Here is a 15,635-nt window from a genome sequence, read left to right on the forward strand (position 1 = left end):
TCAATTTAGTAAATATAGTAAATCAATTTGTATACATATACTTTTTTTACAGTTTTGTTTATTAGCCTTACATAAATCGATATGCATTGATATGTTTAGTTATAATATAGCATCGTAGACATGCTCGTGAATTAGTTTTCTGGCTTGCTTAATTTACGATTTACAAAAGTAACTTGAAAACCTAAATAAGAATTTAACTAGACAGCAATTACCGGTGGTAACCACTTCATGATGAAGCCGAGTGTTTGTGTTTCCGCGACAGTTTCTCACATTCTGTTTGGGCAGTCGAAAAGTCTTTAGGTAAGCAAAACATTAAAGAAACTTATGTACAAACGCACTACGTTTTTACAAAATGCGTTAATAATAATGGTTTTGTGTGCTCCGCCGATAAGTTCATGGTCCATTTGGTCCGTTTAAAGGGAGGCAATGAAGGGGGTCAGATCGGGAAACTTGAAGAGGTTTTGGTTGCGGGAACGGGTTACTCTGGGCTGAGCCTGACCCTGACGCTGCTGGGCGTTGAATCCACTAGCCTGCTGGCCGGTCAGATAAATTCCGCACTGAGAGTTACACACCTCATCACGCAGAATGGCATCCTTGGGCCACTGGCGGATCAGCTGGCCGCAGTCGGTGATTCGCAGGGAGGCGCACTGAGCCTAAAGTGGAAATAGTTATTGTAGATTTTATTCCTTTAGTTCAAATATATTTTCTTACCCCCTCCGCTGAGCACACGCAACTGGTGCAGGGCGATGGGAAGGCGGACTCTCCAACACGCACGTTGCGGTTACCAATTTGGCAGCCCTGAACGTTTTCGCGCCAGGCGTTAAGATCGATTTGGGGCATTGAAGCACAAGGCACTCGCGGATTCCTAAAACAATGGATTAAATTGTTAAAAGATGATAAACAAGCACTCTCAAAAATCTTACAAGAAATTGCTTGGTAAGTCAAAGGCAGCACGCTGCATGTCTCCGGTAACCTCCAGATTTTCACACACGATCTTGGCCAGAGTCACCTTGCGGATCTCAGCCAGCTGAGCTTCCGTAAACTTCACCTCCGGGTTTTGATTTTCGTACCAGAAGCGATCGCACTTGCGCAGCTGCCTGAACTGGATGCCAATGATACAGGCCAGGGTGGGGCCGACTAGACCACCTTGCAGAGGACGCTCCGTCATGGCTCCAGGGAATAGATCAATATCATCCACACTGGCGTAGACCTTTTGGAAGCGGTTAATGACCTCGGTGGGGATTTCACGGCTTAGATCGTTCCAGTTGGTGGCGCGTTTCAGATTGCAAAGGGCGCGATAGTTGTTGTAAGAAGGAACACCATGATCACGAGCTAAGGGAAGAAGGACATTAAGTTTACAATATCAAGAATTATAAATAAACAGACTCACCTCTCTGGATGTTAAGGGCAATCAAATCGATGCCGGAGAAGGGAATCTTGCGGTCCTCGAACAGATGGTTGGTCACCTCACCGGTAATGAACTGGTCGAGGGTTTCCATGGGGGTAGCCACTAATCCACGCAGGATTTCATCAATGATTCCGGGCTGCAGTAGAGCGTCCATGCGGAAGAATCCGTCACGAAGCAATAGTGGTGGCTCCACAGGCTGGTGCTGGACACTTAAACGCGGAATATGGGGACGCAGCAGGGAATGACCAATTCGGAAGGCAGCGGCGGCAAACTCATTGAAGACAATTGGAGAACAGGATGGGTTGTAATCCTTGTAGTAGCCCTGAGGCAGTAACTTCAATCCGTATAGGTTCACTGCGTTCCAGCTGAGGATACGGGGCAGGAACTCGTTGAACACGATGTGCTGCACCTGGGCGCTGACAATCCGACGGGCGTGATGGTACAACTGCTCGCCGTTCCAGTGGGGGTTTACTCCGCGCAGGCCCTCGACAATTCGGTTGTGTTCGCGCAAGAAGGCGGTGTGGATGGCGGTCAGACCTGGCTGCTCGGAGGCGCGGTCATCACCGCCCAGGAAGCAGAGGCCGTTGCGGGACTTGCACTCCGGATGAGGGCCCAAGGGCAGGAGCTCCTTACCCCTCAGCTGGGTGCTGTTCATCCGACCAGAGAATCCTCGCAGCTTGTTGGCCAAGCAGTTGGTCTCTCCGTACACCATTGAGGCGTCAAGGAAGTGGGTGTTCTGGTTGATCTGGTCACGAGGACCCAGGGACTGCTGGCCCGGCAGCGACCTCATAGAGGGGAAGCAGAAGCGCTCGCCACTCGTTACATTCACCTCGGGGTAATAGAAGTCTCCGGCTGGCACCGGGAAGGGGTTGCACTCGGGATGAACTGTCTGGCGGGAGTTGCAGGACCGGCAGCTGGGAATCGACTCGTGGAAGCCTTTGTGAATTGGCGTGAGAGTCAGATCGTGATCCACGAATTGGGCAAACTGCATCACCATTAGGGAGTAGCGGGTGTGCAGGTTGGAAATGTCCGGGTGAATCGTAGTGGAAATAGTTCTGGGATTTGGCAGTGGAGTTCCTGACACTCCAGTGATCCTGGGTGCCGAGATTCCATCCTCATACTGAGCCGGCAACAGGCGGGAGAAAGTGGTGAGGGACTTGCCCCAGTTGGGGTTGCGCAGATTATTGCACCTTCCCGACAGTGTTCGGAATGGGGTATTGGCATCACATGCCGTCTGGGGCTCCGGGCATTCATCGATGTGCTTTTGGGCGCCACCCAGCAGTCCGCTGATGTCCACTGTTTGCAGGGTTTCAGTCAGCTCGTTGCGGTTGAAGGCGTTCTGGTTGGGATTGAAGATCTGACGCTTGCGCCTGGAGATGTGGTTCAGGGTCTTGACAATTTCGTTGGAAGTCAGCTCGAAGATGAGCGAGGAGTTGGCCAAGTTCAAGGCGGCCATGTTGGCCTTGCTGAAGGAGGCGGCGGTGCCATCGGGCGATTTGGCGCTGATGCCACCCTCTAAAGCAACGAAAGATATGTAAAGATTATTTATTTAAACATTTCTTTAATTAGTTTTCAACTTACGTGTCCGCCACACTTCGTATTCGAATCGCTTGCGTTCTTCCAGCTCCTGCTTGGCACGCTCAACCGCCGCCTCAATAAGCTCGGGACTCAGCTCTGCGATAGCCTCCTTGGTGTCTGGTTCCACCTCCACGTGTTCAACATGGACCTCATCCTCGGGATTCACCTGCCAGGGCTTCAAGTCGAATTGCGGCAGTTGGGCGCAGTCCAAAACAGAGTTCCTATTTAAAAATTCTTCATCAGGTTTCAATTTCAGAGAGGATATTAATGGTAACTTACAGGTAGTTGTCCTCCAGAATGAAGGCCTTGGACTGGGCAGTGCTCACTTGATGGGAGCCGCATAGCAAGCCTGACAGCGATGTCTGGCGGATGCTCTTCAGCTGCTCCAGAGTGAAGGAAGAAGGCGGAATCTCGTTTTCGTACCAGAAGCGGTCGGTTTGCTTGAGTTGCTCGAACTGCAGAGTTAGAAGGCAACTGATGGTGGGCCCAAACAGGGCACCGACAGCGGGCTCTTCCAGCAGGGCACCCACCAGAAGGTCAATGTCTTCGGCATTTCTGAAATAGAACGTGATTTTTATTAAAATTATCCCCTAACTTTTTTGGAAGATATGCGGATACTCACTGGTAAATTTCACGCAGATTGGTGATGAACTCCTCGGGGATGTTGGTCACCTGCGCTATGGTGTCGAAGGTAACATTGACGGCCTGTTCGGGGAATCGACGGTCGCAAAGATCGAGGGCATGTACATAGGAGGCCACGCCATGATCGCGACCCCGGTGGACGGCCAGTGCCAACTCGGACCAGCCCTCGGCGTTGGTCTGGCTGGGCACCAGGGACTTTTGCAGGGCGGCGATTGAGAGTAGCTCGTGGGCGGACATTTTCTTGGCCAACATCTCGGGTGGGTACATGCTCCAGAAGGCGGGCATGGCGGCGGTGGCAAACTCGTTGTAGATTCCTCCTCGCACAGAGCTGGAGTAGTTGCTTGAATGCTTTTCGGCGGTCAGCCGGAGACCCTCCTTAGCAGTGGTTTCCTGGCCCAGGACCAGGGGCAAGAACTCGTTGTAGGTGATGTGCTGGATGGTGGCCGTGATGATGCGTCGGGCCTCCAGGAACACGTCCTCCTCGGACCAATCGGGATTGATGTGCGCCAGGCGCTCGCCAATGTTGTTGTGCTGTTGGAGCAGAGCGCGATGCAGGGCGCCCGTGGCTCCGGCCACCTGGCAGTACTTGCAGGACTCCACCTTGACGCCACCGCTGATGTAGGTGCGCAGTTGGTCGAATTCATGACGGGTTGATCCATAGAGTCCGGAGCCATCGATGAAGGCGGAAGCGACGTTCATCTGCTCCCGAGTGTCTACAAAAGGAAAGTAAAGGTTAGTAAAGATTATGGCAAACCGCTCTGAAATACTCACGTTTTTGACAAGCCTCAGCATCGAATCCGGGAGCGGAGCGCTTGTACTCCTTGCAGTCAGGTCCGGCGCGGACAAAGCACTGCTGCAGCTCGCTGGGATCCTTGACGGCCGATTCGCGCTCACAGCACCTTCCGGAGATCGGGAGCTGGGCCACCTCGACCAGGTCGTTGGCCAGAAGCTGGCCCCAGGCGGGCAGCATGGCAGTGATGTGCTGGTGCCGCAGCTCGCCCTCCACATGGCGTTGCAGCTGCTCAATCACCAGCTCGGCGTCGGGCAGGGCGTGGGTGCCCTTGGAGCTCCTGGGCTGGCTCACTCCGTCGGCGTAGTCGGCCTGCAGCAGGCGCTGGAAGATGTCGCCGCGGGCGCCCCACTTGCGGTGGGACACATTGTTGCACTCGGCGGTCGGCTGGCGGTACTTGCTCGGCGGGCAGACGTCGTACTCGTCAGTCACACGGCCCTCGCCGTCAGCGGAAGTGCCGCATTGGGTCAGCGAGCGGGCACGCTCGGACCGCAGGGCGTTGATGGCGGCATTTTCCAGGTCCTCGGGAATGCGAAGGGTCAGACTGGGAGCACAGAGGCACCTGGAAATAACAAGGATAGGTCTTAGGTTAGTAAAGAATAGATTTCTAACAAGGAAGATAGAGAATACAATAGTATAACACGGAAGCCATGTCCAGTTCCACAAACTATTAGTCATTCCCGCTGTCCACTGGCATTGCCCGAAGACTTTCTGGCGGGTTTTCCTCATATTTTCGTATCATTATCAGGTTTACCCCCAAAGCCCAATGACCACGTGTCATTAATTTGCACGGAGTCGTCTCAGTTTCGTTCATTCATCGGCTCTCGTTGCATTTTCCGGCATTTAATTACAAGTTTTTTCACACCGCCGTTGTTTGCTCACACCGTTAATTAAACGAGGCAGGGAAAACTCAGACTGCAAACTGAAAACTTTGAATGCATGGTAATCACAAATATGAATAGACGTGAGCGCGGAGGAGGCGTAAGCTTTTCTGGCTAACCGGATATGAGAAACGTCTGTCGAACTAATCAATTTCGAATTATGAACAATGACGGCGTCTGTCTGAAGGCAGGCAGTGTTCAACTGCCCCAAAAAGGCTTTGGCTGGCTGACTGATTGACTTACTGCCTAACTGACTGAATGAATGACTGCTTGAGTGGCTTATTAAGCCGCACTTTGTCGGCCTGTCATTATGTTCTATTGATTTCGGCCAGCCGAGGCGGCTCACGTGACGGAGTTTCTTTTGTTGCGCATTGACATTATTTTTGGCTTTAAAATTAAAGTCTTTTGTCATCAGCCACAGTATGCAATTTATTTATGGTCTTGACGTCAAGACCGGCGAAGATTATGCAACGATCTGCAATCTGCCAGAACGTGGATGTGGATGTGGGCGTAGAAGATCCGCTTTAGAACCCGCCTAATGGGTAAACGTCCTCACCTTCCCCTACATACATTTTTTAGCTCGAGAACGGGCCGCTGCCAAATGTATTCATACCGAGTCACTTTTCTGGTTTCTGTTTAATTAGTTTTATTTTGGCTCATTTTATTGAGTTATAAATACATATATATTTCGTTCAACACTCATTTAAGAGTTGAACGTAATTTGTGGTATTTCGTTCGGGGTGTTTAGACAATATGTTCAAGGCTACTTTTGATGTGTTGGCCAGACACTATAAAGTAGCCGCTCGAAGGTGTTTCAGCTTTAGAGATTCCCGACACTCTAGAGATCATAGACGACTATGTTAAAGAGCCTCATAAATCAGTTATTCTTGAAAAACATTTCAGGAAATGTTTAGCTAATAAATGAATAGCAGAGACTCCAAGCCAAGCTTCATTACTCAATTGTTAACCAACTATTCTTGCTCAAAAGAAATGCCTCGTAACAATTACCAAAAATAATTCATAATGCGATTACCCATTCGCCAATATCCAGGCACTCGCTCGCCCGGCAATTGGCACAAAAAACTTAATATATTTATTGCCAGGTACGGGCACGGGCCCCCTTCGCTGTACTTTTGCAGAACTTGACTGCCGTCACGTCGTTCGAAAACTAAATAAATAAAATAAAGAAACAGACTAGCCCGAAGCTGAGCTTGAAAGCGAAAGCAGAAGCCCGGACAAGTGCTGGCAATTTACATTTGTTTGTTTATGACTCTTTATGCGGCACGGAGCGGGTAGTCTGAGCCTGGTATTTATGTCACAGCCGGGCAAGCTGAAATGCAAAAATGTGTGTCATGCCTTCGCCGCTGATGGCACCCATTAAACAAACAAATACAAAGCAACAAACCAGCACCAGCGGCCGAACAGAAACCGCAAATAGAAATGCAAGGCACACGCGGCGTATGCGTTATTTAACAGCATTATGACATCACTAGTTTGCATTTATTTTTATTTTTATATTAAGTGCTGTTTGTTGTAGTCCAAATGGGCGAACAAATTAAATAAATCAAATATTGAAAATGAAAGTTGATGTTGGACTTATCAAACGGAAGCAAGAGCTAGCCGTCCGACCTGAGATTTGAAGAGATGCCTGGCGTGATTTGGGTGGGGAATTTTTTTTTTTCGGATTTGGGATGATGAGTGAGGCGGTTGCCTGAACTTGTTTAGCGAAATTTATTTGTTTTGCTTGACATTTATGTGACTGGCTGGACTCAGCTGACTGGTTGGTTGGCAAACGGAAACAGCAACAAGTATGGTAATAACAGAGTCTTGAAATTTTCAAGAATTTCGATTGAGTCAAATTCCCCGTAAAAATCAAACTTCATTATCGGTCGAATCAGAAGCTTCGGGGTTAAGATACCAGAGGCAATTTGCATTTTGTTTACTGTGCTTCACACTCACTAGTTGATTAGTTAGTCACTGTGCTGGCAATTACAAAACACGTGAGTAAGATAGCAAAAATACCAATTGCACATGTAACAAGTCAAACCAGTTGGGGAAAAGAACATTTAGCCGATAGACGCCGATGATTCTGATGAACGCGTGCCAATCCTAAAATAGTTGACTTTTGTCTGACAATCAAGAGTCTGCTTGCATAAGCCTATAATTTATCATCGCTAATAGGAATTATTCAATAAAGACAATTATATTGCACAGATAACTGGGATGCCAGGCAATTATGCTGTTTTGCTATTCGATTTGCATAAATTCCTCGCCACTTCGCCACTTGCCGATAAGCGATTTATGTTTAATTTGCAAGTGCCGAGAGTTCGGTAGCAGTGCGCAGTTAAGAGTCACGAATTAATTGTCTGTGCAATTCATGAGTTAAGTGGCCTTAGATAAGGCACTACCCACACACAGATCACAGATCACAGAGCATAAGCGGCTTTGCAATGAGAAATCTCCTCGGGAGCGGGAATGGCTTCCATCCGATCACCCGCAATCGCGTTTGCGCAATCAGCTGGCAAACAAAAGACTTAGGCAACAAACTTGACTCGCGGACTCAATTGCCAAATCATGCAGCGGCGTTCAGAGCAGTTGTAGCAGTTGATCGAAACCGTTGGAAAATTATTTATGGCTCCGAAGAAGGCCCCTACACAAATGGGTTACTGTGGCGCCCAAGCCGCTTAACATAGAGCCGAAAACTGAATAACACCCAATTGCGGAAGCTACTGCGGAGTGCTTGGCATGCGCATTACTCATTCCGCCACTAAAAACCACTGACGAACGGTCGTTTGACGTCGCATTTTCATTATCAACAATTCGCAGCCGCCTCACAGCCTGGCCAAATATGCAGACATATGTATATTTATACATGCTTCCCTCCGTGTTCATATATCTTGTGTATAGTGTACAGTGTATGTCTGGCAACACCCATTGGCACCCATGTCTTGCTGCAATTACTCCAAAGGCACGTAGCGTCATCGTCATGTGACTTTGCACATGATTTCCTACCTCCTACCATCATCATCACTCACCACCACCGGCAGAAAAGAGTGGCTACGCCAATACTACTCACTTCCACAATCGTATGAAACAAAACAAGAAAGCGAAAGTATCTTACAAGAAGTGAGACTTTTGAATACTCTTCTAAGGAACTATAGATTAAAAATGGCAATAGCAACTTTAAAGGCAGAGCTATTTAAAGGAACATAAAATCAAAACCATTCAAAATATAAACAAAGAATAAGTCAAGACAGAGGCTTAAAGAAGTCAAAACCCCCAAAAACAAGCTGGTCTGGTCATGTGATCAGCCACCTACACTCCCACAAACTTAGGTTTATCGCCCAGTCATCGTTTTGGTTTCTTTGGCGCTACATTGCAACGTCGGTTTCTGGGCTCTGCCAGTTGCACAATTGGAAGGAGAGCCAGGGAAATATCTACCTACTGATTGAATATAGTAAAGGGCCCATCCACCATTTTTTATTTTCGGATAGCGAACGAAGATGGCTCTAGATAAGCAAACAGAAAATTTTCAAGTGCATTTCATTACAATAATGATCATTGCCACGAAGAGCAGTGGCAGCAGCAACATCGAATGCAGGCAGTCATGATGCAATTTTCATGTTTGCTTCTTTTCCAGTGACGTTCATCGATGTGGCTTCAAATATTTGTTACATTGCCAAGTCTGATGTGGTTAGATGCACTGGGAAATGCCAGTTGCCTTCAACAAACTGGCACCTTTAATAAATAAACTCTATTTTCTTTGCTTTTATTTTTAAAAACTTTGAAATGTTTATTTTTCTTTGTGCATCTGTTGCAGGTGAGCGTCGTCCAAGAGGCGTGAAGATCATAATTCTATGCAAGTGTGTGTCCCCAGAGGGGCCGTTGCTTTTTATGGCAAGAAAGTGTAAACGCTGGCAAAGTCACGCGCCACAGCAGCATACACTCAACGAAAAAAAACAAGAAAACATTCCCAAGACAACACCAACACACTCAACACATGGACTGGGTACGAAAAGCGGGCGTAACTTTCGTTTTCATTGCGAAAGTGCATACAACCCGATATTGGTCAACAATTCGGGGAGCAGCTTTTGGTGTTGTGGTGTTTTTGTTGATTTGTTGTTTTCTGTGTTTTGTTTTCTACAGGGTGTTGCCTGCTGCATGCAAATCGAAGGCGATAGAGTGCGATTTTCATTTGGTTTACGTGCGAGTGCCAGTCGGTTACTGCCACCAAGGTCGCAGCGGCAGAGTTAGGCAACCGGCGCCCCATTTGGCAAACAGCAAAGGCCACGGCAGCTAATCGGCCAATTTCTGGCTCTCTAAGCACCATATGAATGCGACAAAAGACCCACTCATAGTCGACTAATAACCCCGAAAATTGGCTCCACACCCAGCTGCGAGTGGAGAAAATTTTCAAGTTGCCCTGTAGGCAACCGAAATCTGTGAAATTTTCACGGACCGTTTAACATAAAATGTGAGAAAGTGAAAAGGGTATGGGGATTCATATAAAAATTCAAATGAGGGTGTGCTTATGGACTCTACGGATGCCAACTATGATTTCTCGTAATCATCCTTAGTGTCATCTTCACGGGACTTATGTAAAAATATAAATGCAACCTGTTCGAGCACCTTGAAATGGCGGAAGCCGCCAGCTGTTATCCGTAAGCAAGTGTCAAAAAAAAACCTCAAAAGGCTCTTTAAAACTTCATATGAAGAGCTAGGCACATTAACAAATATTTGGTTCCGTGGTTCGAAAAAATTACTCAAAAAACCGACAAAAAACGAGGCCCAGTCAAGCCTGTTGGCCACTTCATCCTGAAGTTGATTACGTCTTCGTCAGCGGCCACAAAAACACAATTTCACTCTCGACAGCTCGGCGTTTTGCTTTAGTTTTTGTACTTCAGCTTTTTGGGGTATTCATGGATGCTCTTTACCGTTATGCTTTCAAGGGAGGGCCCCTCCAGGCATGTTTTCTTTTTAGCCAAAAAATAAAGAAGTCTGAAAAATGGGCACTGGTGTTTATGGCAATATATTTCTAGAGAGAGGCAGGCAAACAATTGATTGGCTTTTTTTTTTCTTAGCCATGTCCTCTCGATTCAGTTTCGTTTTGTTTTCGGGGGTAACCCGTTTTTTGGGGCACAGGTATGTAGATACACACGAAGTGGTCAGACAGGCACTGCTACAGTTGGACACTCGCAGAAACATTTGTGCGAATCGAATTATTCTCGGCGGGGCAAAACAAGTTGAGCAACGGCTTCTTGATTTATGGAATAGCTTGGAATTGGCCAACGACAGAGTTATGCATGCTCTCCTCAGGGTCAACCACTACGGATCTGCATAGGAGTGACTGCCTTTCACCAGGAAACCACCGGCGAGGAAGAAAAGGAATTCTCCCACCAGGCCACATGTCACGGCCCACGGCCCACTTGCCAAGAAGTTTATTCAACTTTTCACTAGACCAACTTTCGGTCCGTTTCGACCTCTCTGCTAGTCGGACAAATGATGATTAATTAGTCAATATATTAGGATCATGCATAAATAAAAAACGTGTCTCGGTCTGGCAGAAATAAGATAGAAATAAATATGATAAATGACGGACGGCCGAACGACGGGCGAAACTTGCAAATTAAATTACAAAAACACATAAAAAACCAACCAATTCTCGACCAAGAGAATTTAGAATTTGGTTTCAGTTTCAGCCTTGAACTCGTCGTTCTGTTTGGTCTGTTAATTACTTATTTATCATATACACACAAGCTAATTGATTTTTAAGCAGTTCTAAACACACAAAAAATAAAAGCGATATCTCGACCAATTCCAGACACCCATACCTATATTTCTGAGGATAAGGAGGCGGCGCCGGCGTTAATTTAAATTTTAGTTTAAACTTCTGCTTGGTGCTAATGGATGTGTCCGAAATAGATTAATCGCAGTGATTGGGGCAGATGTGTTGTTTGCGAAGAATGCAGGAAGAGGTTCGCCGCAACAAGAACATGTTCCAAAAACTATGATAAATAGTGCTCTCAATAATTAATTGGTTGCAAAAAACAGCACACATATTCCTAACCGGTCACCTATAATTATTTTATTTTATCTGTTTTGTAGCATCACTGCCACTTACATCCGCGTTGGACTCCTACTTACTCGTTCAAAGATTCAAGTTCGTTGCCTAAGTCTTTCGTTTCATCAGCCGGCAAACCTACGCCTGTGCTCCAATTCGCAACAACATACTTGACTTGCAAAAATCATAATTTTAACAATCCATAAATAGTTGCTCGTGGCCAAGTCCGGTGACATCTTGCCTTGACAACAAATTCCAAAAAGTGTTAAAAATATGCCTGTTATCTAGCGAATGCTGCTGCTGCTGCCCGAAGTGCGTTAATGCTGTAAAACACTCGAGAAAACTTTTAGCAAGAATTCTGCGGCGACAACGACGCCGAGTCGGATTTAAGTGACTTAAGTGTGTCAAATAGACAATGTCAGCGGCAGTGGGTAATCGGCAATCAGCAGTCGGCAGTCGACGGCACTTGTGCTTAATTTGCCTGAGCAATCAAGCTGCTCGGCTGCATTCTGAGCCTCGCCGCATGACTAAGCCAAAGAAGTCTCTATCCAAGCTGTTGGCTGACCAAGGCCAAAGCCTCCAAATGAGATGCTAGCTCCTGCCATAGCCACAGCTAGCTGGGCCTGATCAGATCGGAGGATTATCTAATGGCTTGCATAACGCGGCGGCACTCCGAGTTCCAATTTGCATAACTTACACACACACCGATTAACACAAAAGCGTCAAATTAATGCGAGCAGCAGTGATAGCAGATACCAGATAGGAGAAAACTTTCTACACTTAGCGGCCGGCTGTTAAAAATTTGATTCACAAAATCTGTTAATTAAAACTAGGCTCGCACAGGCTGCGGCCGGCCAGGCCACCTCCGTCCATCATCAATAAAATCAAATTAATTGCAGGCCTAAAAATCGGATACGCCTGCAAATTATGTAAAGTTTTTATGCCTAGCTGTGGCTTCATTTCTTTTCTTTTTGTATCTTTTTATTTGGGATGCCTACGCTGGAAATTATGTCAATGCGGTTAACACAGCGAAAAGCGCGGACTGAAAACGAAAATAAAGTCATGATTATGTAAGCGTTCCAAAAACCACCTGGCACGACACACAAACATAAAAAGCGAAAAGAGTCTTTTGTTGCCGCTGCTTGGTAGCGGCGCTGACAACTTTTTCTCTTCGATTTGCTTTGGCATCTTCCCATTCCCAGTCTCAGTCTCAGTCTCAGACTCAGACAAAGTCCCAGTTTCAGTGCCAGAGAGTGAAAAATGAAAGTGAAACTTTTTAGCTTCCAAATTGATTTTTCATCACTGAGCAAAGAAATCCAACTCGGATCGATATTACATGACCACCGGACCACGCCGCTGTCGCTGTCTCGATCAATAAATATTCATGCCCATTAATATTCAGATACATTCCTCTTCATAATCAGATGAGTCGCCACTCGCGAGTGTGTCCATCTTTGTCATAATGCCAATTCTTGAAAACAGTTTTCGATTTTCGCTTTTATTGTTAATGAAATGCCTCTGCCTCAAGGATGACTTGAATGGGGAAGTCAAATGATAAGCTGACTCTGTCAATCTCTGACTTCCGTTGACGCTTCTTGTTGAACTCGAGTCGAGTAGAAAATTCATGATTAATGATGCTCGGGCCTGAGAGCCCCAGCCGGCCAAAGCTGCCGAATTGTCTTGCGAGCCTTACAAACTATAATTTGTTTTAATAGCCATCTGGGTTTTTTTCTCGTTGCTTAGTAGGCTGCTGCCCATCTGACTTGGGCCATAATGCTCCGAGCTAATGCATAAATAAAGCCATAAATGCAACTTGAAATCCGCCTTCAAAATATATGCCAAAAAAACTAGTTTCTGAGGTCAAATATTTTAGCCAAGATTTACATATTCTTGAAATTGAAATAAACAACTGGTGGAGGGGGGAGAACAAAGACATGTAAGTGTGTTGCGTCGGCAGTCAAGGACTAAGACAAAAGCTTATTCCTTAATTGTTAATTAGGAACTTTAAACTCACCATAAAATTAAACTAAACAGCATTGGTTGCTTCTTCATGCTGAAGCAGATGGCTGCTCCTGCGGCAACTTCTTGGTGCTTTGTGTTTATGAGGATTAACTTGTTTGTTGTTAAATTAAACGACTTACTAATTTATATAGCTAGACTTATTAGCTGTTTGTTAAACAAAATAAATAGGTTTAAATTATATTTGGCACGTTTTGCAAATCTTTTTCGATTGATTGATTTTCTTGTGTTATTATGGTATTGGAACCAACTTAAATAAATATATCTTCTTGGGGATTAACTCCTGGCCTTTGATCTCTTTATCGAACGGTTGGTTTTAGCGAGGCACTTGGCGATTAATTTGTCACCAGGGGTGCGACGGAGTCTTGCCAAAGAGATTGTAACCGATGATGTATGCTATGATTTGGATCCTTTCGGTAATTAGCATAACGTTGACAATGCAGAGCACAGCATTGAACCGAATACAGAGGCGAGGACGAGCCTATCTTGGCCACCAGAACTCTAACGACGGGGACGGGGACCGATAACACGACTCGATCGGTAGGAATGCGCCAACGAACTGAAGCCGCGTCGCTGTCCAAACGAAATCGAAACCGAAACCGAAATTGAAACCGAAACCAAGATCCAAGATCTATGTCTATGTCTCAGACCCAGACCTCAGACTGTGAAAATCCGACGACTCTGGCTCTAAGCGCGGCAGAAGCAAAAACGTATCTGAAAGCTGCCAGCCCCGGTGGCCGGGCTTAAAAGGCAAGGCACACAAACACCAAAACGGATCTGCTGTAAGCCGAGCTTCACCCCGAAAATAAAACCGGTCACAAAACGCTCCCCGAAGCTCTCTCTCTGTCGCTCTCGGAACACCTCTCAGTCTCACTCTGGGCCTGGGCTCGGGCTCGGGTCCGGACCCGGAGTCTAAGTCAATAGTCGTGTGTGTTTGGGAGAAAGTAAAAAACTGATACGACTCGGCGGCATACAATCAACTACACAGCATGGAGCTTGCAGCTTGGAGCCCTGTGAGCATTAGCCTGGCCTGGCCAAGACGGGGCCGAAACCGGGCAAAAACAAAAATAAGGCCAAAAATTCACGCTTTTGTTTCGTTTGCGGTCAGAGGCAATTTTTATTTTTTGGCCAACTTCACTTGGCACACATACTCGCTCATTCCGGCTCGGATATTTTTTATTTTAACACCTTTTGTCTGCACTTTTGATTTCAAATCGCATCTTGTGAAAGGAGTCACGCGCTTTGTGTCTCTCTTATTATTTTTGTAATTTGCACAAGAAACAGAAAATAAAAGTCCAAAAAATTCCCAAAAAGAAGACGAAAAAGTCAGAAGAAATAAACCCGAGTCAGAGTCAGAGGAGGCAAATATTTATTGCTGGCAAAGGCAAGAGTCGAGAGGAAACAAGTTTCATCTTATTGTGAGACGAGACGAGTCTCGAGTCGAGTCTGGTCTCCTGCTGTGATGTAAGCATCCAAAAACCCCATTACCCATACCCATTCCCATTCCCATTCCTATGCCCAGACCCAGTCCCAAATTTAGATTCAGACCCAGCTGCAAAGGTCTCCTCCTCACCCACATTGGGCAACTCTTTCACCGTTTCCCAGTCCCAAGTCTCAGGTCTCAGCAAATTAGAAATCGAAGTCGAATGCAATCCATCAGCCATAGGGCATCCCCGAAAAAGAAGGAAACACCGCCTAACTCATTCGGCCAAGTTAATTGTTTGGCCAAACAGTTCGGTTAGTGGACGGGTGCTAAAATGCCAAGCCAACAGCCCAGACAGGTGGCGCATGTCTCACCGCCACAAATTGGGCACCGAAATGTCATCAAAAAGGAGGCTCTGGAGGCCATAAACCCGAAAGCAAATAAACGGCTACACGTATCAGACACTTGAATTGCTAATTGAAGTCATCCAAAAGATATTAAGAGTAAAGTGTTCAGTGCAAAGAAATTTGCAAGTTAATTCAAGGATATGGAGCATTTAAATCTTTATAAGATTTGGAAAGTTCTGTAAAAACAATATAGTGAAAAAAACCTAAAATAAATACTATAAACTTCAGTAATAACTCCTTCCCAACCCATTTACATCTCCGACAACAACTCGAAAACATCTTTCCTTTGTAGAAAGTGAATTCTGACATGCGTGTTCAGTCTCCACCTTTCTGTGTTAAATTTCGGAATATTTTCAACATTTCTGATTTCTGTGTTGATTTTGCTCATGCCCCCTGGCTGGCATGCAGGTCAATGTATTTATCGAG

General features: G+C 46.1%; 1 protein-coding gene across 1 annotated transcript; it reads right to left on the reverse strand.

The window, feature by feature from the left end:
- Window positions 1-26: 26 nt before the first annotated feature.
- On the reverse strand, window positions 27-14,131 carry LOC6497873. The gene is made up of 9 exons (XM_001961582.4): window positions 13,375-14,131; window positions 4,400-4,980; window positions 3,609-4,341; window positions 3,266-3,541; window positions 2,990-3,207; window positions 1,391-2,923; window positions 924-1,332; window positions 712-865; window positions 27-653 (listed from the first exon to the last, which is right to left on the reverse strand). The coding sequence occupies exons 1-9, from the start codon at window positions 13,410-13,412 to the stop codon at window positions 414-416; spliced, it is 4,182 nt and encodes a 1,393-aa protein (XP_001961618.1). The 5' UTR covers window positions 13,413-14,131; the 3' UTR covers window positions 27-413.
- Between the last annotated feature and the right edge of the window lie 1,504 nt (window positions 14,132-15,635).

Source organism: Drosophila ananassae, chromosome 3R (assembly GCF_017639315.1).
Source record: "Drosophila ananassae strain 14024-0371.13 chromosome 3R, ASM1763931v2, whole genome shotgun sequence".
Classification (NCBI taxonomy): domain Eukaryota; kingdom Metazoa; phylum Arthropoda; class Insecta; order Diptera; family Drosophilidae; genus Drosophila; species Drosophila ananassae.